At 37.1% G+C, this 22,589-nt stretch overlaps 1 protein-coding gene across 1 annotated transcript; it reads right to left on the reverse strand.

The window, feature by feature from the left end:
• Positions 1–1,660: 1,660 nt before the first annotated feature.
• Positions 1,661–21,705, reverse strand: LOC135710944 (cilia- and flagella-associated protein 44; the record flags this gene model as incomplete). The annotated part of the gene is made up of 5 exons (XM_065233669.1): positions 21,599–21,705; positions 21,070–21,542; positions 2,537–4,025; positions 1,834–2,472; positions 1,661–1,768 (listed from the first exon to the last, which is right to left on the reverse strand). Coding segments are annotated over exons 1-5 (2,816 nt in total), but the record flags the coding sequence as incomplete, so codon positions are not given.
• Positions 21,706–22,589: the final 884 nt, after the last annotated feature.

Here is a 22,589-nt window from a genome sequence, read left to right on the forward strand (position 1 = left end):
GTAATTAGGGGAAATGGATGTAAATGCCCCTAATTTGGACCCATACATAAATTCAGCAATCGACTAAATTTTCAATAGCGACCAAAAATATTCATTAGAACCGTCCCAATGACGTGTTCATCTAGATAAAATTGATAAATAGCATTAGAGCTATTTCCCGTATATTATAATTCAAGACCAACAATTGAAATGACCTCAACTCCATTTTGTAAACAAACCTTGTAAGGTCATTTTCTCGCAAACCGAAACCTACATTCACAAACCTAAACCACAATCGGGTAGAGGAGAATTCCCCCTATCTGTTCATTCTGTTGGTTTCCCTTGGCGGACTTCGGTTTGCGAGAAAATGGCCTTACAAGGTTTGTTTACAAAATGGAGTTGAGGCCTTTTCAATTGTTGGTCTTGAATTAGTTTCCACCCAGCCATCGTCATATCGTATATCATATCAGACAAACAAACATATCACTACCATAGTTTTCATCGAATACGTATTTAACGGTCAATATATGTTTTTCGTACTTGGTAGAATCACTGCTTGAGGCGCTCATAATCAATTCCCTTGCGTTTGACTTATACGCACAACCCACCATCGGTTGTGCACTTTACCCATGATAGTGTACTCAACAGATGACGAAAGTGGTTTAGTGACGATGTTTTACAGTGAAAAATATTCAAAGCGTTATGTCTGGTTGTCTTTGCATAAATTTGTTGAAAAAAAAAATTGATTGAAATTTTACATATTAATACAAGATAAATGTGGTTGAGAAATTATGATTATTTTCTCAAGATCAAAGAGATCAAAAAGCAATTCGTTTAATATAGTGGCGTTACGTGACTGGGGTACATTTGGGGTGGGTTATACTGGTGTCACTCCTTTTAATCAAGACATTTTTAAATTTTTTGCAATACGCATTTATAATCTTGCGAAATATCTGGTTTTGATGTACAAAAGTTTTTTTTTCATTGATTCGTTGATAGTGAGCTACCGAGAAATGTTCTTCGAAGCTTTAAGTGGAAGCCCAAGAATCTCCCAGGAGAAGTTAGAAGATTATGGCGGTCGGACATCCAAGAAGTCAAAAGAAACTTCGCAATTTTTATTATTTTTGTTGTAAAAGTATAAGTTCACAATTGAAACCACATTATCGACTCCAGTGTCATTCCTCTAAAAGTGACACTCGGGGTGAATCCCCTCTCGCCCCACCAGGCGCCGCTGATTTAACATAACATTGTTATCTCAATCCCTCAACCCTTTAAGTGATGATCGAATTAAGTAGTCATGTGCAAAATTAGTTATTTCTTATTCCTAAACGTGAAACATTATTGTTAAATGCGAAGTTTATTAACAAAAAGTAGAAACCGTCAAAACGAAATTATAATCAACAAACACATTGCAAACTACTGAATAGTGCAAGTTAAAGGAAACTAGTCTTTTTATGTTATCAAGCATATGAAGTGCAGTAAAAACAAACAATCTGTCTACAAAATCTCAAGTTTCATGTGTTCATGCTTTTTAAGAACGTTATGTCACTTAAACCTGTCTTCCGGCGATTTACACATTTCCATGAACCGTCTTGGGAAAAGGAGTTGGAATCGTTAGAAAAATCTCATTGCATACTACTGAAATGTTTAGTAACTTAAAGTGTCGGAATTGAAAAATTACCTCCGTCTTGCTTCCTCTTCTTCAATTCGATGCTCCAAGTCTATAAAAGTCTGATAATACTCATCATTTAGTTTGCTTATCCGAAATGACTTAACTGATGTCGGGCTTCTGTAATGAGAAATTCTTTTAACACCTGTGCTTAGGAATTACTCACGCATTATTTTTTAACAAACCTCACGCCAAGAACTTCAATGGGAACACTTTCCATTTCAGCCAGAAAGAAATTTTTCAGCTTCTCTCCAGAGAGACGTGCTTTCTCGACATCGAATGCCGTCTTCCGGCGGACAAGATCCATGTCAGTCTCCAGCTCTTGCTTCATATCGGCAGTTATTCGTTCGTCCAAAATAAAATCCTCCATTGCGTATCGCTGCGACTCAGGCAAAGCTTGATTCCTGGCTAGAATCTTTTCAAACTGTTTTCGATATTCCGCTACGGTGTCGAGGATTTCATTTTTCTTGTCGTTCAGCAGGTTTGCCTTTCTATCATTTTCTTGTTTGATTTTCTGCTGTTCTAGCGATAGGAAGGCAGGGTCATCGATATCGTCAACGTAGGGTACTACCATTTCGAGGGATTTCGTTTCAATAGCCTCAATTGCACCCGTCTCGCCGTACCATTTGTAGGCGAAAAGATTGCCATCCGTGCCGATGCTAAAGAGATAGCGGTAGTCGTAGCTAAATGCTAAGCCTGTTACCTTTCCACTGAGGTTATAATGCATGTTCAGGGCCCAGAATTCATTCAAATCACGGAAGTCTCCTTTGGTACGGTTCACTCGAATAGATCCATCTCCCATGCCAAATATTAAGTATTTATGGCTGTAATGAAAGTAATTCATAGCCGTTAACATTAATTTGTAGTGCCAATGGAAGCAATACTTACTCATGTATATAGCACATTATCTCGGTGTCTTCTGCTCCGGAAACTGGTGTGCATGAAATCGGATCCTCATCATCGAATCCGTATTCGTAGACGAATCCAGCGTCGTATCCACCCATTGACAGCCAAAGAGTATTCTCGTTCGTATACTGGACCCACAGCACGGCATTTGGAACTTTGGGGATAAACAATGGTTCCAATTCTTCCTCATCTTCAGAATCCTCCAAGAATGCGTTCTCGTCTATTTCTACTCCAGGATTCTCAGCTCGAATTCTTTCCAAGCTCTTCATTTTTCTGGCATGCTTTTGCTGTTTTCGCTCTTCAATTTTCGCAATTCTTATATTTCTCTTAATCTCCGACTTGACGGATTGGAAGGTTAACTGTCTAATATCGAAGTTTTTCAGATGATACGATATGTCGGTGTATGACGTAGGTTCTACGGGAAGCTCAGCCTCCAGCACGTGCCCATGACGACAACCAATAAGTACGGTGGCGCGAGTGTTTGGTTTCCAATTAATAGTAGAAACTGCTGACGGAGTGTAAACCAGACCGATGGGCTCTATTGCTATGTGAGGATTTCCTTTGATAAGTTGATGTACGAAGGCTGATTTATCTTCAGATCCTGACACGAGTACAGTCTCTTGCGCATTGATGGAAAATACAGTGATGGCTTCCGAATGGGATTTCACGATTTGAACCAGATTGAGGTGTGGCTCGGAATCCAAGTTAACCATCATTATCCGGATCAATCCATCTTCAAATCCTAGAGCCAGAACCATTCCTGTAGGATCAAGAGTTACAGGAAGCCAAAGCATGGCGCGACCACTTGAGCTGAATCGATAGTCAAATAACATTTTCCGTTGCAAATAATCGTACATGAACAATCTTCCATCGCTGCCCAGGGTGGCCACGTGATGTGTGGTTGGACTAGCTTGAACAGCCATTATTGGTCCTGAGTGACACTTGAGAAGTTGCTGGGGCTCAGCCGGTTTGTAGGCAGGCGTTATATCGCACATCCAAATTCCGCCATTTCCATCTTGAGCGTACCACTGAAAATCTCCTTCTTTCTTGATAAGACACATCAGTTCGCTATGAAGGGACTCATTGCCAATCCTGTACTCCATAATTGGTTCTATCTGCACTACACGGTCATCATCCGGGGGATCAGCCAGCTCTACCGTCTCCCAAAACCAGATCCTAATGAATCCATCCATTCCGCACGTCATGACTTCAGCGTCGCGGACACTAATCTGCGTGATGGGACCTTGATGGCACGGTTTTCGTCCTTTGCGACAAACTTCTATTTTGATCAGGCCACTTTCCCAAACCAGAACGTTGCCCCACTGGCACCCGGAGAGAACTTTTTCATCGGGCATCGGTAGGATGCCGATTATGTCGGAGATTTCGGTTTTTCCAAAACGCCCAAGCTCGCCTTGAAGCTTCAGACCGGTAAATGTTTCCGCCATTTTCCAGAATTTTATGTGGCCCAGACCTGAGGAAATAGATTTGGTTTCTAGGTTTTTGTCGGTTTTTAGGTATGAGAAAAGGTGGAAGCAGTGAAATCATGGAAAATTTAGAACTGGATACCCACTAGGAATTACCTTTTACGCCCTATAAGGAAATATTGAACAAAATTGTTTTTTTTCAATAACTGGTCATAAGTTCTAACCACCATGACGACGTCACTGGGTGGAAGATGCTGAACACCATTATGAAAGTGGGGATTTGTGAATCATTCTAAAAAAATCCTTCATCTCATAAAGGCTAAGTTAGGTGTCAATTCAAATGGGATGCATTTTTTGGTGTGTAGATAGGCTCGATTCCACTACAGCGATAACAATGGATTACGCATTCGAATTCGAGTTGTAAAGTCGGATATATAGTTTTCCTCTACTTCTGTTTTGTTTTTTTTCATAATCAATGAATGTACAGCAAAATCATCGAGATCCCGTTTATTTTCACAAGAATACCTAACTTCTTTGTTAACTACTAAGCCATGTCTAGGGTCTAGTAAAAAAAATACTGAATATCATTCAGTGTTTGTGAAATGACGTAGAAAAAACCATATGTTAGAATATGTCATTGAAAAATTATTATTTATGTTGTAAAGATCACATGAAAATCAATTAACATACATTATCTTTTCAAGTCCAACTAAGCAGTTTTGGACAGTATAAGTTCCTTATAAGATTTCAAGAGACACATGTGGCAATCCTTTGTAGGATCTTTTATTGCCAACCGAAGGGGAAAGCTTCCCCTACACCGTTTGAAAAATTCGTGTAAATTTCTGCGAGATATAGCGCACATAAAATTAACGCTAGATTTGGCATAAATTTACGCGATATTTCATGTTAATTTAAGCGCAATATCGCATAAATTATCAATATTGTATGCAAGCTTGTAAACGATTTCGCTGTTTATGTCAAGTATAGCTCAAAATTAAACGAAGGGAGATTTTACGCGATAGTTAAAATTCAGAATTTTTTTCTGTGTGCCCGATTCCACCCGATTGAAGATATATCACGCTTACCACTACACCACCGGCGCCGCTGATTCCCTAAGATTACTCCCTTCGGAATGCTGGCAAACAATTAAATCAATTCCTGTTACAAGTCTTCAGTAATCTATTGGAATTAATTTTAGAATTCTTAAAAAAATCCTTTTCAGAATTATCTTGAAACTGTGGTTCAAATTCCCTTGAAATGGAATATATAGGAAGACAGGGTAAGAACGCCCGGCTGGGTAAGAGAGACTACAGCCAGTTCTTTATGAAATCCTCAAGATTCTGACCAATAGTCAATACAGAAAAGATTACCAACACGTTTTTATCATTCTGAAACACTTTGCTGCCCCCGAGCTTATGAAGCTTCAAAACAATCAATAAAAGCAAACTTCTCGTTCGGTGGGGCTTTCTCAACCTTTTTTGAAAGGAACAAATATAAGACTTTTTGATGAACAAACCATGTTTTCTGACGTTTGTTGGTAACTTTTCCCTTCATTAGGCTGTACTATTTCTGTGACTGTAGATAAAGGTATGTAAAAATACATGGAACATGTGAAAATATACCATATTGTGAAAAATGTAAACCAGGCGTAAGACGGACTACTTTTAACGAGGTAACAGCGTCACCCTTCTTTATCGCGTAGTGAATTTGATTGAAACTGAAATGATGTTTTTTTCCAGATCAAGTGACATTAATTTCTCTTAGCTTTAACTAAGAATACATTCCTGGATTCATCCATCTATGGTGAATCTATGGTGAATCCATCTATGTAAATCTTACTAATTTACATTCCGACAGTAAAATAAATTTTGTTTTGCTCCCGGGTGGTATCCGGAACATGTCCGTGAGTGGCCAATGTGGGCCACCGTACTCAATTTACCTGCCAATGACTATTTTTAGAGTTCTCATGTCAACTTCATAGTCCTAACTACCAAAGAATTCAAAGATATTTTTTTCAGAATTGCCATGGAATTCTCATTGAAATTCCTTAAGAATACTGTCCAGAACTTCCTAGAAATTCTGTTCATACGCCTTTGAAATAATCCCAATGCTCATTGAAATTTTTTATAAAAATCTTTGTGTAAGTTCATTCATGAAAAATACCCAGCCCTAAATTTAAGAGTTAATCGAAATTTGTTTTACATTTATAGTCAACTCTCCCTCACTCGATATTCTGTAACTCGATATGTTTGCTATCTCAATGATTTTCAAAGTCTCTTCAGTTTTGCAGGCATCGCCCTCTCCCAAACTCAATTTAATTTTTTGCCATCCTAAGTCCATTATGATAATAAAATTAATAATTGTTTTGTGGCAATTTTAGATAAAACAGTAGCACTTAATGACCATAGAGCCATAATCGATCTTTATAAATTGGTTTATCAAGAAAACTGAAGAAATGTTCTAAAATATGGTGCAGAGTATAGGCTGGAAACTTGCTTAAAAATCTTGTTTATTTTGCCTCTCTTTTAATAAAACAATAAAACAATGCTTTGCCTCTCTTTTAATAAAATAACAAAAATTACTGTTGATAGTAATTTTCAACATTTTAGACTATTTTAAAATGTCATTTGTGATGTTCTACAACGAGATGTTTTTTTTCTCCATGATTTATATTAAAATACAAAACAATTTATTCTCCGAAATTGCAGCTGTTAGACTAACCCATTTATATTTAGACGCAGTGGAAGAGAAACACGTTGATGTTGTTATATTAAAGATTGTTATTGGTGAGAAAAGAAACAGTTTTTATTTTTTTACAACGCATATTATTTGAATACATTGAATATTTTGGGTGAATCGTTAGAATTAGAGAATATGTTTACTGAAATTTGGTTGGTCTTTCAAATCGGAAGGGGTCGAGAAAAAATGGACATGTTGCTTGTGATTAATGTTGACGATGACAGAAAAAATAGGCAAACATACTTTTGAACATAAAAACCAATAAATGATCCATAAAATATTGGAAAACGTTCCATAAAAAACATCCAAATGTTCCATAAAATTTCGGAGAAAATCCTTAAAAAAGTGTGAATGATCCATAAAAAATATCAATATGATCCATATTTAATGTAAAATTTAGCAACACAATTGTAAAAATGTACCGCTAAATTTCTAAGGAATGAGCATTGAAATTGTACGAATTACCCATAAACATATTGCAATTGATCCATAATACATTCAGCAGTGAACCTTAAACTAAAGAAAGTGATCCATAGAAAATCATGTTTGCGCACTTAAAAATAAAGCCATGTTCGTATTAATGAAAGCAACTTCCTCAGAGCAGTCTCGTTTTGGACAGTTTGAAGCTGAAATAGGTTTTATTAAACTAATATAAAATCAAAACCAATCTTAATGCTTATAAGGTGGCAAAAGGAACCAAGAAGTCTGTCTCAAATAAACCACCTAGCAGAAATAATAGAGTGAGGAGTGATGCCGCAACCGAATCTGGAAAAGGCAGTACCAATATGGTCAGCCTGGAAGAATCCCTAGACCAGTTGCTGCAGGAGAAAAGAGCAAATAAGAAAGCGCTGGAGGAAGAGAAATTTCTCTATGAAAAGCGATAGGAGGCTGAGCGGGAGATTTTCAAACCGAGAGTTATCTTCCGTCACTCTTTCAACAAAGATTTGGCTAGATTTAGCAATTTAATTATTATTTTAGCTAAGCACGCAAACGATGTAGAATGAGCTACTTACTAGTTACTTAGGGTAAATCATGTATATAGCGTTTAGGAACAAATTGTAGGTTACCAGATTTTAGGATCAAACTGTAGTATCTAGATTAAGCAAATATAGGGTTATTAAATTCAATATTTGCACGCATTCCACCTCCAACTAACCTACTTCAGTAGCTACTTAGAGGTAACTTTAAGACCAGAAGGTCCCAAAGAAATGTGCTCAACTTTTTGGCTAAGCTCTGGTACTATCATCGGTCCCAAGCTTATCGATGCACCCCTATAAAACACGAGAAAATCCACGAACCCCTCATTTTACCTGTCAAACTTTCATAGCGAATCAAAACAAACATTGTGTAGTACTATAATTTTGACTAGAATGAGGTACGTTAATCGATTTGCTTGGGACCAATAGGCTAGTCAAGTAGTGAGCCAATTTAAAATCGTTAGTTTCGTATTGATTGTTGGTAGCTAGTTCACTACAAATAACTACAATTTAATTAAACGATAGCTATATTAACAAATTTAGGCAATTAAAATAATTTAGCTGTAAAACGTTTTTTAAATGGTTTGGAATTGTATCTTCTTTTCCTCTTTTTTTCTCGTTCATACTTCGACCTATCTAAGGTTTGGTTCAACGGAACTGTGAGTTCACAGTTCCGTTGAACCAAACCTGACGTCTGTCATTTCTGACAGCGACCGTTACCGTAGCTCTCTGAATCCCCCACAGGGTTGTCACTGGACTTGGCGGTACAGGGTTATCCCGATATTCCGAACAGCCATGATCCATAAATTAGACGTATATTATTCACGTTTTGGACACTGTATTATTAATTTTGATCCATAAACCATGAAAAATTGCTCCATTACTGCTTAACTACTTAGATTTACTGTCCTGCCGTTTTTTTAGGTAGATGTGCGGAGCGATGATCAAGCGTCTAGAATTAGCTTCCAAAAGAAGCTTCTATAATAATCTTCTTAAGAAAAAATGAAAAAAAATGTTAATTTTATGGATCATACCTAGGGTAGGTGTTCCAGTTGTTGGTAGACGTGCTTATTTTGGTGTGTTCCAATTATAGTCTATATCTCGGTCTATATACATATGTTTTTTTAATTTGATCAATAAACCTTGGAAAATTGCTACATTACTGCGTAGCTACTCAGATTTACTGTTCTGCCCGTGTTTTTTTTTGTCAGAAGAGCAGAACGATGGGTGAGCGTCTTGAATAAGCTTCTTAAAAAGTTTCTAAATGAAGCTTCTATAGGAAACGTCTTAAGAATATTATTATAGAATCTTCTTTTGGAAGCTAATTCTAGACGCTTGCCCGTCGCTTCGCACATCTACCTTAAATACACGGGCTGGACAGTAAATCTAAGTAGATAAGCAGTGGAGCAATTTTTCAAGGTTTATGGATCAAAATTTGAAAAAAAAAGTGTCCTAAACATGAATAATATACGTCTAATTTATGGATCATGCCTATATTTTGAAGTGCGCAAACATGATTTTCTATGGATCACTTTCTTTAGTTTAAGGTTCATTGCTGAATGTTTTATGGATCAATTGCAATATGTTTATGGGTAATTCGTACAATTCCAATGCTCATTATTTAGAAATTTAGTGGTACATTTTTACAATTGTGTTGCTAAATTTCACATAAAATATGGATAATATTGATATTTTTTATGGATCATCCACACTTTTTTAGGGATTTTCTCCGATGTTTTATGGATCATTTGGATGTTTTTAATGGAACGTTTTTCAATATTTTATGGATCGTTTTATCAATTCTAAAGGTGCAAACTTAGGGCTGCCGAAAAAATACGTCAATTTGATCCTTGTAGCCGACACTGGCCGATCTCGGTTAAGCCTGCGGCTTAAGCGCCACTCCGGTAAAGGAGACCACAGGCCACGTTGAGTTTGCTCGGATGAGACTGCCCCAGGGCGAGTCCAAGTGAAAATCTTCCTAGAAAGAAGAGATCGAGACAGCTTGACTACTACCGAATTTGATCGAGTAGAAACCTCTATTGCGAAACAGCATAATCTCTCACAGAGATTAGTATAGTTGGCATAGTTTTTGGCGTATGGATTAGATCTAATTCATTCATGTTTAATTTTTGACTAATTTACTATTTACAACATGGACGTACACTTGGTGTACCTGCTACATCATAAAAATAGGGGAAATGTAGGTAATGTCGGCCTACATGTCCCTAATTTGGGCCCATACATAAATTCAGCAATCGACTAAATTTTCATTAGCGACCAAAAATATCCATTAGTACCGTCCTAATTACGCGTTTATCTAGATAAATTTGATAAATAGCAGACTTTTAGCGATGGGCCCAAATTAGGGACATGTAGGCCGACATTACCTACACACTTAGATTTTTTTTACCGAGATGGGCACCACCGAGCAGCTCGGCATTTTATTTTGCTGGAAATTCAGCAAAAAATATGTTTGTTAGCTGAGATCTCGGCAAAATTCCCGTTTATTAGCTGAATCTCGGCAAGTTTTTCACTGAGATCCAGCAAAATAAAATGCCGAGCTACTCGGTGGTGCCCATCTCGGCGAAAAAATCTAAGTGTGTACATTTCCCCTATCTCAGCGATGGTCGTACCTCATCATGTAGGATATTTCTCTTTTCAACAAAGATGTTAGGGAATACAAGATCCCAGTTTTTGATTAATAGTTTTAACTTAAATTGACATTGCAAAACATTTAAAATTTCAAAAATCCATTAAAAAAGTGCTTATATACGGCAGTCTGAATTTGGGGTCAAATTTAAATTTAATTTAAGTATAATTTTTTCAAGAAAATTTATGCAAAAGATAATTTTAAAATACAGTCAACTCTCCGTATAACTTTTTTCTATATGTCGATGGTTATCGTGGTCCCTTAAGATGGTCTATCAGGCTGAAGGGGCCATGGAGATATATTATATCTCCATGGCCCCTTCAGTACCGTCAAAATGACGCGTTTATCTAGATAAAATTGATAAATAGCAGATTTTTAGCGATGGGTCCAATCTTAGATCCATAGGCCAACATTAGAGTCCTTTGCCTTACTATTGAAGAATAATCTGAAATCAATACTTCAGCAAGAAAGTAATGCTGACCACTTGAACGCCATGGGAAAAGGAAGGGATTAAAGAGGTCCGTTATTGGGGTTTTTTTGAGGAAATGACACATAGTACTAGATTTGTGCTGCAAAATGTAAAGAAGCATAAAGTCCATCTCGCACTGATTCATCCTTTCACATGTATCTAAAATTGATATTTTAAAGCAACCATCTAAATAAACAGATAATATATGAAAAGGCTAGTTGTCAGTTGCTTTAAAGGCTAGTTGCCTCCCTAAGTGGACCCCCCGCATCCTAACTCTTTTGTTAATCGACTTAATGTTATTAGGCTGTATAATTTTTCTTTTTTAAATGCGTTTGATGATTATGATATCTCATTAGCCTAATTTAATAAATAATTGAAATCTCTAATCTATCTAATCAATTATAACCCATTTAACGTATATCAAGTTGTTTTTGACTTTGACTTTTATTTATTATATATATGTTCGTCCCAGGTGACACCTTCAAGTGACTAAATGGCTTCACTTTGAAGTTAGTTTCCTAGCTGATTTTTAAATTATATAGAGTATATGCTTCAACTACGCTCACAAGTTACCACTATGTCAGCCCACAAAATTACGTATGGATATGTCACAATAGAAGCACGTCACAGTGGAAATCCCGAGCCATAGTTCAAACACTTATCCCAAACCAAAATGAAGCATATATAAGATTAGTTACTATACCATGTACAAACATTGTGTTTGACACTGTTCCCTGAGCAATGCCTCAATGAAAACAACAATGAAAGCTTGTCACGCAAGTAGAAGGAACACTGTTGGGCACTTTCTGAAATATTTCAATAGTAGAATTACCGTGCAAACCCAAATAAATCTATCTGTGTAAAAATAAATAAAATAAGAGTGATTTACGGAAAAACCCGCCAGTATCGCACCCAACGTCAGTGCCTATACGTAAGCGAAATACGACGCGGCTCTTAAAAAAGGAGTAACAGGTGTGATAATATCACTTTAGGCTAGAACTTTGGTTCTCTCATGCAATGGTTCATCAGAGAGGGGAAGCTAAGTAATCCTCATCGCATGCTCATGACGCTATTCTGCCATGGCATGAGCCAACGATGCCGGACCTAAACAAACCGTCTCTTCATAGAGGAGCCACTATGAAGCATAAGATTAGGCCCGTCCACCAACGTCCAGGTTAAAAACTAGCCAAAGGGAGGGAAGTTATTTTGCTTTTTAGGATCAATCGCATGTAATGGACTCATCCCCAAAGAAGCGAATTCCGTGAATTTCAGAATAGTCAACAACCTCTGGAATAAAAAATAGCGATGACCATCATTCAGCACGAGATTTAGCCATGCCACCCCTACAATAATGTCATCCTGCTCAGAAACTCCCATATTAATATTTGAAATGAATCTTACCATTCGAGATCAATAATCAATCGAGAAGCATATGAACAGTATTGCACTATTAAATTATTTTTCGTTCGATTTACGTAGGGTAAATTATGGCTTCGGCACCCATTGACTGTTTTCGGCAACCGAAATTGAAACGTTAATTTCACTGTATTTTCCGATCAAAACTCTTCGCTGAATGTATAAAGCCGATTCCTTACCTTTTCAGCTTCAACCTGATTACATTTTTACGACTGTGCAATCCTGTTATGGCATATTTTTCTTTAAATGAAATATACACACTACAAAATACGGCTGATTTCGAGTTGCCGATAATAGAACAGCTGGTTAACACGCAGTTCAAATGGAAAGGGTGCCGAAGAAAAAGAGACTGCCGACAATAGTCTCACTCACCTGAGAAGTTTGGAGCGTTGTAAAAACATGTTCAACCCGTTTTGATCAATTCTGTCGATTGGAATTGGTAGAACAGGAAGCAGCAGATAAATGTCAACAAACAAACCTGTCATGTATGTGTGTGACGCTGAGAAATCGCTAATAGAAGTTCGGACGCTGCTTAGATTGACGAGAATACGAAAAATTCCCCTATATGTAGGCCTTCAAAAATTAAACTAAAATCATTCAATATTAAGATAATTAACATCTGAATTGGTTTGCTATTAATCGAATGACGATCATCTCAATGCAATGCATACTTAGAAATAACTAATTTTACACGTGACGGAATCCGTCTTTGACATAAAAGATGAGACGTAAACAAACATGTCATGTAAAATTAAGTGCTCCGAGACGGAAAAGTTCGTTGCTCGATGAAAAGTACGAGAATTATTAAGCAAAATGTCCAAAGACATGAATCATCTACCTCAATATATTATCAATAGAAGTACTGTCCTATTCGGCGTTTGGAGCATAATTAATTTGATTCTATAATATTTGCACAACTGTCACTAGCCGGAATGACACTTGCCCGAATGTATCACAAGCCCGATTCGTTTGAAAATAGTCTGATTTAGGGCCTAGTACAGGACGGACTCTGGATAATCGAATCACCCGGATAACCCAGTCATTTCTGTTTTCGTTGCCGCTTATCAAGGACAGTTTAGTAGTTGATAAAAAATAATTTCACTGGGTTCATGTGCCCAGCTTTAAAGTTTTAAAATTATTTTATTCCTTTTTCCTGACCACATTAGTAATAACTGGAAAATAACTTCCGATCTGATTTTTGGCGAGCAATTTTCATCTCAATTTCTTCATCGAAGGCTGAACCAACCCACATTGTAGAGTGTATCGATGAGCATCCATGGTGGGTAAACTTAACAAACCTCTGCTCTCCAAAAATCTTGACAAAGACCTCCCAAAAGACATCAGGTTAATTGTTCAAGATTTCACCATCTGAAGATCCTCAACTGCCCAACAATTGAAATCACAACTAATACAAAGCCAGATGATCATAGATCTCCAATAAGTCCTCAAAATATTTGTTCAAGATTTCAGCATGATCAGGCATCATTCAGATGATATTTAACTGTACATCAATTCAAATCATATCTCCCAGATATCCTCTCAAGATACCAGGTTGCTCAGAAATTATTCAAATGACCTCCACTGTCTATAAAAGCATATCAGCCTCATCTGGAAAAATAGCAAGCCGACAAAACTCAGTTGAAAATGTATTTGTCAGTAGGCTCTTATAAGTGGGAGAACCTAGACTTGGTATTTTTCACATTATTTTCTGAACAAAATATTCAACTTTTAGTGCACAGTGTAAAATGCCAGTAGTTTACAATCGATTCTAATTTTTGACAAAAATCCATTTGGAGCTGTTATACTTTATGGGAAGTCTACGTAATCATAGATCTTCAAAAATTCTTCAAAATGTCTAAAAAAGATTTCATCGTGATCAGGTATCATTATGATAATCTTCAACTGTTCAGCAATTCAAATTACATCTCTCAGATATTGTCTCATCATACCAGGCTGGTCGGAAATTATTGCAAAGTTCTACAGGTGATCAAAAATCTCCAAAATTCCTCTGACCAACAATTCAAATCATATCACCCATGCATTTTTAAATATATCAGAAATTAATCAAAAGATCTCCAAGTGATCATCGATCTCCAAAATATCATCAAGATATTTGTTTTAGACTTCAGCTTGATCAGGTATGATTCTGAGGCCGATTTCATAGTGAGAGCGAAGCGTTGAAAAGAATTTGAGGCATAATATCAATATCGGAAATTTCCATTATTGGTATTGAAGGGCGAACACGAAATTATTGCAACACTTACAACTGGCTGTATCTTTATTCCTACTAGGCGGAAATTACCCTGCATAGTTTCTCTTTGAGGTGTATTGTTTACATGGTGTAAATTGCATTATTGTTTGTTTCGATGTGGCTAATATGGAAGTGAGTTAAGTGAAGACGAGTGAAAAATTTTGGGACGCTCACATGGAAAATCCGGAGCTGTTCCATCGTGCTTTAGGAAAAATACTGCTCATCAATAATTCAAGGCCCGGTTGGAATTGGATCACAAGCATGGAGCAGGAAGGAAATCGGGAGCAGTATGTAGGAAGACGGACATTTTAACACATAATGTTCCCAAAAAGGTCGGTGATTTGTAATGTTAAGTGCAGAAGATCAAGACAAGAGCTGGATTTAATACACTCAAGGTTCAAAACTTCCCAAACCGTGATGAACGCCAGCAAACTGTTGCCAAAACCCACGCAAGGAAGCTCTACACGGAAATGTTGACCATATACAGTTGCTGTATGATGAATGATGAAACATACGTCAAAGCTGACTTCCAACAAATACCAGGACAGGAGTTTTACACCGGTAAAGATAAGTTCCAAGTGGGTGATCGTTTCTAGAAAAAGAAAGCGTCGAAATTTGCATCAAAATACATTATTTGGCAGAGTATCCGCCAAATAATGTATTTTGATGCAAATTTCGACACTTTTTTTTTTCTAGAAACGATCACCCACTTGGAACTTATCTTTACCGGTGTAAAACTCCTGTCCTGGTATTTGTTGGAAGTCAGCTTTGACGTATGTTTCATCATTCATCATACAGCAACTGTATATGCCCAACATGCACCTATGGAAAAAGAAGTAAAATATTCGTCACAAAGGGCACCATCAATGGTGAAATTTATAAAAATGAATGCCTCCTAAAACGTTTAGCGCCATTTTTGAGGCAACACAGTGAAAAACTATTGTTTTGGCCGGACTTAGCTTTATGGCACTATTCTAAAAGCGTGCTGGTTAATTCGGTGCATTTTGTTCCCAAGGACATGAATCCATCGAACAGTCCAGAATTACGTCCAATCGAAACTTATTGGGCCATGAAGAAGCGGGAACTCAGAATGGCCAAAGAGAAAGTAGACGATTCAAATGAAATACGGAGGAAATGGATAAAAAAATAGAAAAAGGTACCGAATACGACTGTACAAGCTCTTATTGATGTTGTGAAACAAAACTGTTGGGCAAAACAACCCCCAAAAATTTATCCAATATATGTATACTGAGCTGACTACCCTATACATTTGGGTTTTATCTGATAAATGCGTGAAATTTGAGAGCAAATTAAATGTGTTACAATAATTTCGTGTTCGCCCTTTATTCCTTACATTTGTTTCAACGCTTTGCTCGCCTCATTGCTTCTCTTCGCTCTCTACAGCATCGGCCTAACTGCCCAACAATTCAAATCACATCTCCAAGAACTTCTCATAGATTCCTCAAAGGTTGCTCAGAAATTATTTGAAATAAATCCAAGTGATAAGAGATCAACTTGAGAACCTCAGGATATTTTTTCAAGAGTTCAGCTTGATCAGGTATCATTCTAAAGATATCCAAGTATTTCATAATCCATATCGCATCTCTTAGATTTTCTCTCATATGTTCATGTGCTTTAAGATCTCCATAAAGTCGTCTGGATATGTTTTCAAGGCTTCTAGTTGATCACCTATTATTATACTGAAGCTCCCAAACCATGGAATTCACATTGAAATTCAATTGAAACAACTAGCGTGCACAGGAATCTTGTTAAGTAGGGGCAATTTTTTTCTTTGATGCATTTAATTTGAGCATGGGGGAGTACTCCAAAGTGCATGGTGGATGGTGCTGTCCACCCACCATTGTTTTTCTACTGTTCAATTTAGCTAATTTTATTTATTTTTTGCTCCGGTGGTGGTTCATCTTCTTCAATGCAAACTGCTTTCAGACAGCCAATGGAAATAAGTTCTATTTTTTAAATTTTGCCAAGATCATTAAAAAGGTTTAAAAAATATATAACGATTCAAACAAATGCGCACAAAACTGTTTTGACAAGCGGGTACAGGATTGTTAACGGAATGACGAATGACGAAACCTCAGAATTCCTTGAGGTTTTTTTTTCGAAATTTTTGAACTCTATGAGTTGTTTTGAAATTCTTCTCAGAAGTCCTCTGGAATTATTTTTAGAACTCTTCTTGACTTTTACTCAGAACATCTTGGAACTGAAATTCCCTTAGAGTTTCAGAAGAATTTCCTCAGTATTATCCAGAAATTATTCACGGAATGAGCTAGAAATTATCGGTACTCCCTTGAAATTTTCCTCAAAATCCCTTTAGAATTCACTCAAAATTTAATTTTTGCGGTATTCTTTTCAGAATTATCTTGGAACTATCTGTAGGATTCACTAAAAAATATTTGCAGAATTTTCTTGGAATACTCCCCATAAATCCTTTGGAACTGTCCTCAGAATTCAATATCCTTGAGGTTCTTCTCGGATTTTTTTAGAACTCTCCTAAGAGCTATATTGAAATTCTTCTCAGAAGTCCACTGGAACTATATTTAGAACTCTTCATATTTTTTCTCAGAACACCTTGGAACTAAAATTCCTTAAGAGTTTCTGAAATTTTTCCCGGAATGAGCTAGAATGAGCTCGGAATTCGCTTGAAATTTTGCTTAAAATCCCTTTGGAATTTCACTCAAAATTTGATTTTCTCGGTATTCTATTCGAAATTATTTTGGAACGATCTGCAGGTTGCACTAGAAATTTTCCGCAGAATTTTCTTTGAATTCTCCCCAGATATATTTTGTAACTGTCCTAAGAATTCAATATCCTTGAGGTTTTTCTCGGAATATTTTGGAACTTTTTTTTTCTTAGAACACATTGGAACTGAAATTCCCCTGAAGCTACAGAAGAATTTCCTCTGTATTCTCCATAAATTCTTCCCAGAATTAGCTTGGAATTATCCTCGGAATTCCCTTGACTTTTTCCTCAAAATCCCTTTGGAATTTCATCCAAAATTTGATTTTCTCGGTATTCTTTTCGAAATTATCTTGGAACTATCTGCAGGATTCACTAGAAATTATTCGCAGAATTTTCATGAAATCATCCCCAGAATTTTTTTCTTTTGGAACTGTCCTCAGAATTCAATACCCTTTAGGTTCTTCTCGGAAATCAAGTTAAATTTGTCCGTCCATTCACCAAAACGTTGTAGTTTTTTCTACCAGAAATGTTCAATAAGGCTTACCCCTCTATTCACCAGAACTGTGCAATTTTTAGATCAGGAATTTTCAATTCAGCTTGCCCCTCCATGCAGCAGAATGTTGCAAATTATACACCAGAAATTTTCAATACAAACTTGCCTCCAGAAAATTTAACACCAGAAAATTTGAATTGACGAGAACGATGCAAATTTTCAACCGTTAATGGTCAATTAAAATTGCTTCTCCAATCTTCTGATTGGTGCCGATTTCCTTTTTCCATTTTCCACCAGACATTTTCAAATAAACCTTGCCCCTATTTCCATATTTTTCATCATACATTTTGATTAAAAGTAGCTTCCCTCCAATCATCAGAATGGTGCAAATTTTACACCAGAAATTACTATTAAAATTTGTTTCTCTATTCAGAAAATTTAAGACCAAAAATTGTCCGAAAAGCTTGCCCATCCGTTCACCAGAACGGTGTAGATTTTCCACCAAAAGTTTTGAATTTAGTTTAATTTCAAATAAAGCTTGTGCCTTCATTTACCAGACTAGTGCAAGTTTTCCACCAGAAATTTTCTATTCATTTCATTTATCAGAGCGCTGCAAATTTTGCACCAGAAATTTTCAATAGAACATGCTCCTCCATTCACCAGAACGGTGCACCAAAAATTGTCAGTGAAGTTTGTTTCACCTTTTCCTCTTCATGCAGAATGGTGCAAATTTTCCACCATAAATTTCCAATGAAGCTTGCATTCATCAGAACGATGCAAATTATGCACCAGCAAAATTAATAAACCTTGCTTCTACATTCACCACAGTGTAGCGAACTTTGCACCAGACATTTTCGGTTAAATGTGCACCTCCAAATTTTTAGCGCAATTCAATTTTAGAACCAAAGTTATTCATTTTGATTAGTCCCTTCATGATATTGTTGCACCAGAAATATTCAATAAAAAGCTTTTTCTTCGATTTACCACCACGAAGGTGAATTGTTTTAACTGTAAAATTTATCATTTTCTTTTAACCCTCCATGATCAACCTTGAAAAAAAAAAATACACCAGAATTTTTTTGTATTCACCAATGTGGTGCAATTTTTCGACCAAAAAATTTCATTGAAGTTCGTCCCTTCATGCAATTTTCAGGCACCATCTCAAAGGAATTGACGCAATAATAGGGTTTCAATTTTACATTTAATTCAAGTTATCAAGAAATCTAGATATTTGTTATCATGTAAATGTGAAAATTAAAATCTTATTTATAAAAGGTAGGGCAATAGCCCCACCTTGCCCCACCCTGTGCACGCCAGTGGAAACTCTCCTAAGAATTTCCATGGAATTCTGCTTAGAATTACATTGAATCTACCTAGAGATGAACTAGCCTATGGCTAAAAGTCTCTTAAATAAAGATTAAAAAAAAAACATTGAATCTACCCTGAGATTTTACCATCTTTTAAATTCTTCTCAAAATTTCCTTTGAACTTTAGGAAAATCTCTTCTCAGAAATGTATCAGAAGTGTCTTCAGAAATATCTTGGAATTCTCCTCAGAAAGCCCTTAGAATGTTCTTGAAACTTTCCTAAGAATTTCTTTAAAATTTGCCTTCTTTTTTAAATTATAATCCGAATACTATTCCTTTAATATTTAACTCCGGAATTCCCTTCCCTTGAGCCTACAAAAACATTCAGTCACTCACAAACAGGCGACTCATACCGCTTGCCTTCGCTCACGCAGCAGGCATTTTCCCATAGAAAATGTACGCTCAGTCATTCAAAACAAGGATTGGGTACCATCACGGAAAATTAAATGTGCTAACTGAGCTACTGACTGAGTGCTCTGCTGTTAGTAACTCGTTTACTTCCCAATCATTCAGACTCTCACGAGGCAGTGAATAATGAGGCGGATGGTTGTTCATATTCATATGAAAATGACTCATTGAATCTGACTGTTTTGCGCATTGGCCCCAGCAGAGTAAAATGTCACATGTTGAGGTTTTTTCTCAGTCCCAGATTGTAAAAAAAATAACCGAATCGATTTTTGTTCTTCTAAAATCTAGGATCAGGATCATTTGTATAAGTAATACATTTTGAAGAAATGTCTTAGTCTAAGACTCTTAATAAATGTTAAAGCCTCAGAATTAAAGATAATTTCATAAATCTTTTCGTGCCTAAAATTTGCCACAATTTTCCTTAGACCTTAAGTTTAAGATTTCTTAAGCAATTGTCAATTAAAGCTTTCACTCGTTACAATTTAAACTAATGGAGAATTCAGCCAGTGACCTCCCAAAAAACCATTAGTAAATTCTGAAGCTTTGAAAACAAATGAGGTGTCGACTTTAACCCATGCGTACTCAAGCTGCTCCCATTTCGTCATAACTTGACCGAGATCGAAAAGAAGCTAAGGGGCGAGTGAAGCGAATATTATTATTATTATTTTTTTTAATTCTTTATTAAAGAGATTTTTAGCCTTAGGCTAGTTCATCTCTAAATATTATTAATGAAAATTCCCAAAACATGATATTATTATATTCGTTTCAACGCTTCGCTCGCCTATTCCCCACTCTTCGCTCTCACTATGGTATCGGCCCTAGATGAAACAACCTCCAATCGATCAGGAATTGGTTCTAATTTTACATTGGTTGAGCTGCTCAACTTGAGCATAATTCCGCTGCCATGCTGAGAGCGAAGAGGCACGCTTAGCATTCTATACCAAATAATTCCTATTATTGATATTATTCCTTGCATTCGGTTTCACGCCCCTGGTAGCGGCCTAATTCTTGATAAGTTTTCAATTAAAAAAAATACGTGCGTCCACAACTATTTGTTTCTAATTGTCAAGGATCACTTCCAGTTGACTAATACGCTGAACTGATTGATTTATAACAATTATTATGTTTCCCATAATTGGCGGATGACTGCAAAATGTTCATAATAAATCAAAACATAAAGATTGATAGTTAGTTTTTGAATATATCAAGTGACCTATGTATTTAGTTAAATTATAGTTTCTACTTTTCTCTAGATTTGCTAATATTAAAGAAAATTTTCTCACAAATTACTTTCTGTTTGATCATGTTTTTAAAAAATATGATCATTTAAAAACGTTCGTTTTTTGCTGACTATTACCAACCGGGAACAATACCGGGAATTTTAAAATCACTGGCCACTCTGTGCATCTCAATGATCAATTTTTCTGCTAAGGCTTTAGCTAAAATAATCTAAAACAAATTAAATCTACTTTGGAACGTGAAAATGCATGACAAAAAATAATCAAAACACATCGAGCAATGGAAGGTATCGAGTAAGGAATAGATCGAGTTAGGGAGCGAGCATTGCTTACCAAATTGAAGGAAGAAACACGTGAAAGTAACGTGCAATATGTGGTACTTACCGCAGGAAGTGAGATGCCCAGCAACCGACGGTGAAAACATTACGTTTGTCACATCGTTCGAAAACGATTTGCATCTTAGAATAATTTCCGCCTCTCGCCAGTTCCACACGGTCAGCATGTAGTCCGGATCGCATCCCTGAGAAACCAGTAGCTCTCCATCGGCACTGTAATCTACTCGGCTGTAAGCTTGGGTGGTTCCGTTGTGCAGGATGTTCACGACGCTCATTTCCGGATACTGGTAAATAATTATCGGCGGATTGGTCCCATTCTCTCCCACCGTCAAGTGGCACAGCTCCGGATTGGGATTGGTTTGAATACATCCAATGCCACCTCCGGTTGAGCTTCGCCTAGTGGTAACGGTTTGATTTGCCACATCGAAGAAGTGAATTAGATTTCCGGAAGCAAACACCAGCACGTCATCGTCGATTTTGCAAAGGTTGAACGGACGCTTGCAGTCATATCCGTAAGAATAACTGAGGAAGATAATTATGCAATAAGCGCAACCGATATTCAGATTTAGTTAACTTACTCGAACTCCAGTATTTCCGAAGGAATTGTACAGGAAGAACTTCTAATAGGCTTGGACATCATGGATTTTCCAGCAATTTTCTCAGATCCTTGACTTGCTTGTGCCATTTGAAAATTTGAATTCATTTGTTACCGCTTGTCAATAACCACCACATTTCTAAGGTTGCTAAGTTGAGTGCATTGCCGGTTAGCAACAACTCGATCGATTTTGACCACCTGTTGTATCGTTCAGACGAATGAAGCATGAGTTTTCGGGCAGTCCTATCTGCGTCCCTACATGCGGTAGATACGTACTTACAAACAAACAATGTACCGACCGGCTGGTGGTTGAAATATTCTTATTTTGCTGTAGCAACACCGCTTTACCCCCCAACAAGAAATGTTCAATCCGGTTTGCGTCAGTTTTGCAATCTTATCAACAGTGAAGGCCCGAAGTAGGTATAAGCTCGCAGTGCTGTTGCAGCCAGTCGTATGTTGCTTCGTGGATTAGTTCTGGAAGCTGAAATAGAAGAGGTTCTGTTCCCGCTTGGAGGTCGTCCACGTGTGGTCTGAGGTCACTGAAACCGAAAATAGAAAGTTGGGTTTCGCTAGAAATAGAAGAAGCGAAAGACATCGCACCGAGAATTGGCATCACAATTTCGATACGTGATTCCAAAACCAGGGTTTCGTTGCGTTATCAGTTGGATTCTCTGTGGTAGACCAGAGAAAAGGCACAGCCCAAAGGTTCTGTCATAGTCCGCAATGGAATTGTTTATGTTGTAAATTATCAGGCGGATGAAGTGTTATCGCGCAATCCACTCGCCGGAAACTGCTCCGAACCGGTTACACCGTCGTGCTGGATGTTTTCAGTGCACCCACCGCTAGCTGAGCTGCTGCCGGCGCTGGTCTGTCGGGTGGTTTACAGTCACACAGGATTGTCCATTCAGCTCGACCTCGTTTGGGTGAATTTCTGATAAGAGGTGGGAACTGGAGATGGTGTTCGTTGGTGGTAG

Source organism: Ochlerotatus camptorhynchus, unplaced genomic scaffold (assembly GCF_037179485.1).
Source record: "Ochlerotatus camptorhynchus isolate MF236.1 unplaced genomic scaffold, CSIRO-AGI_Acam_v1.1 ptg000408l, whole genome shotgun sequence".
Lineage (NCBI taxonomy): Eukaryota > Metazoa > Arthropoda > Insecta > Diptera > Culicidae > Ochlerotatus > Ochlerotatus camptorhynchus.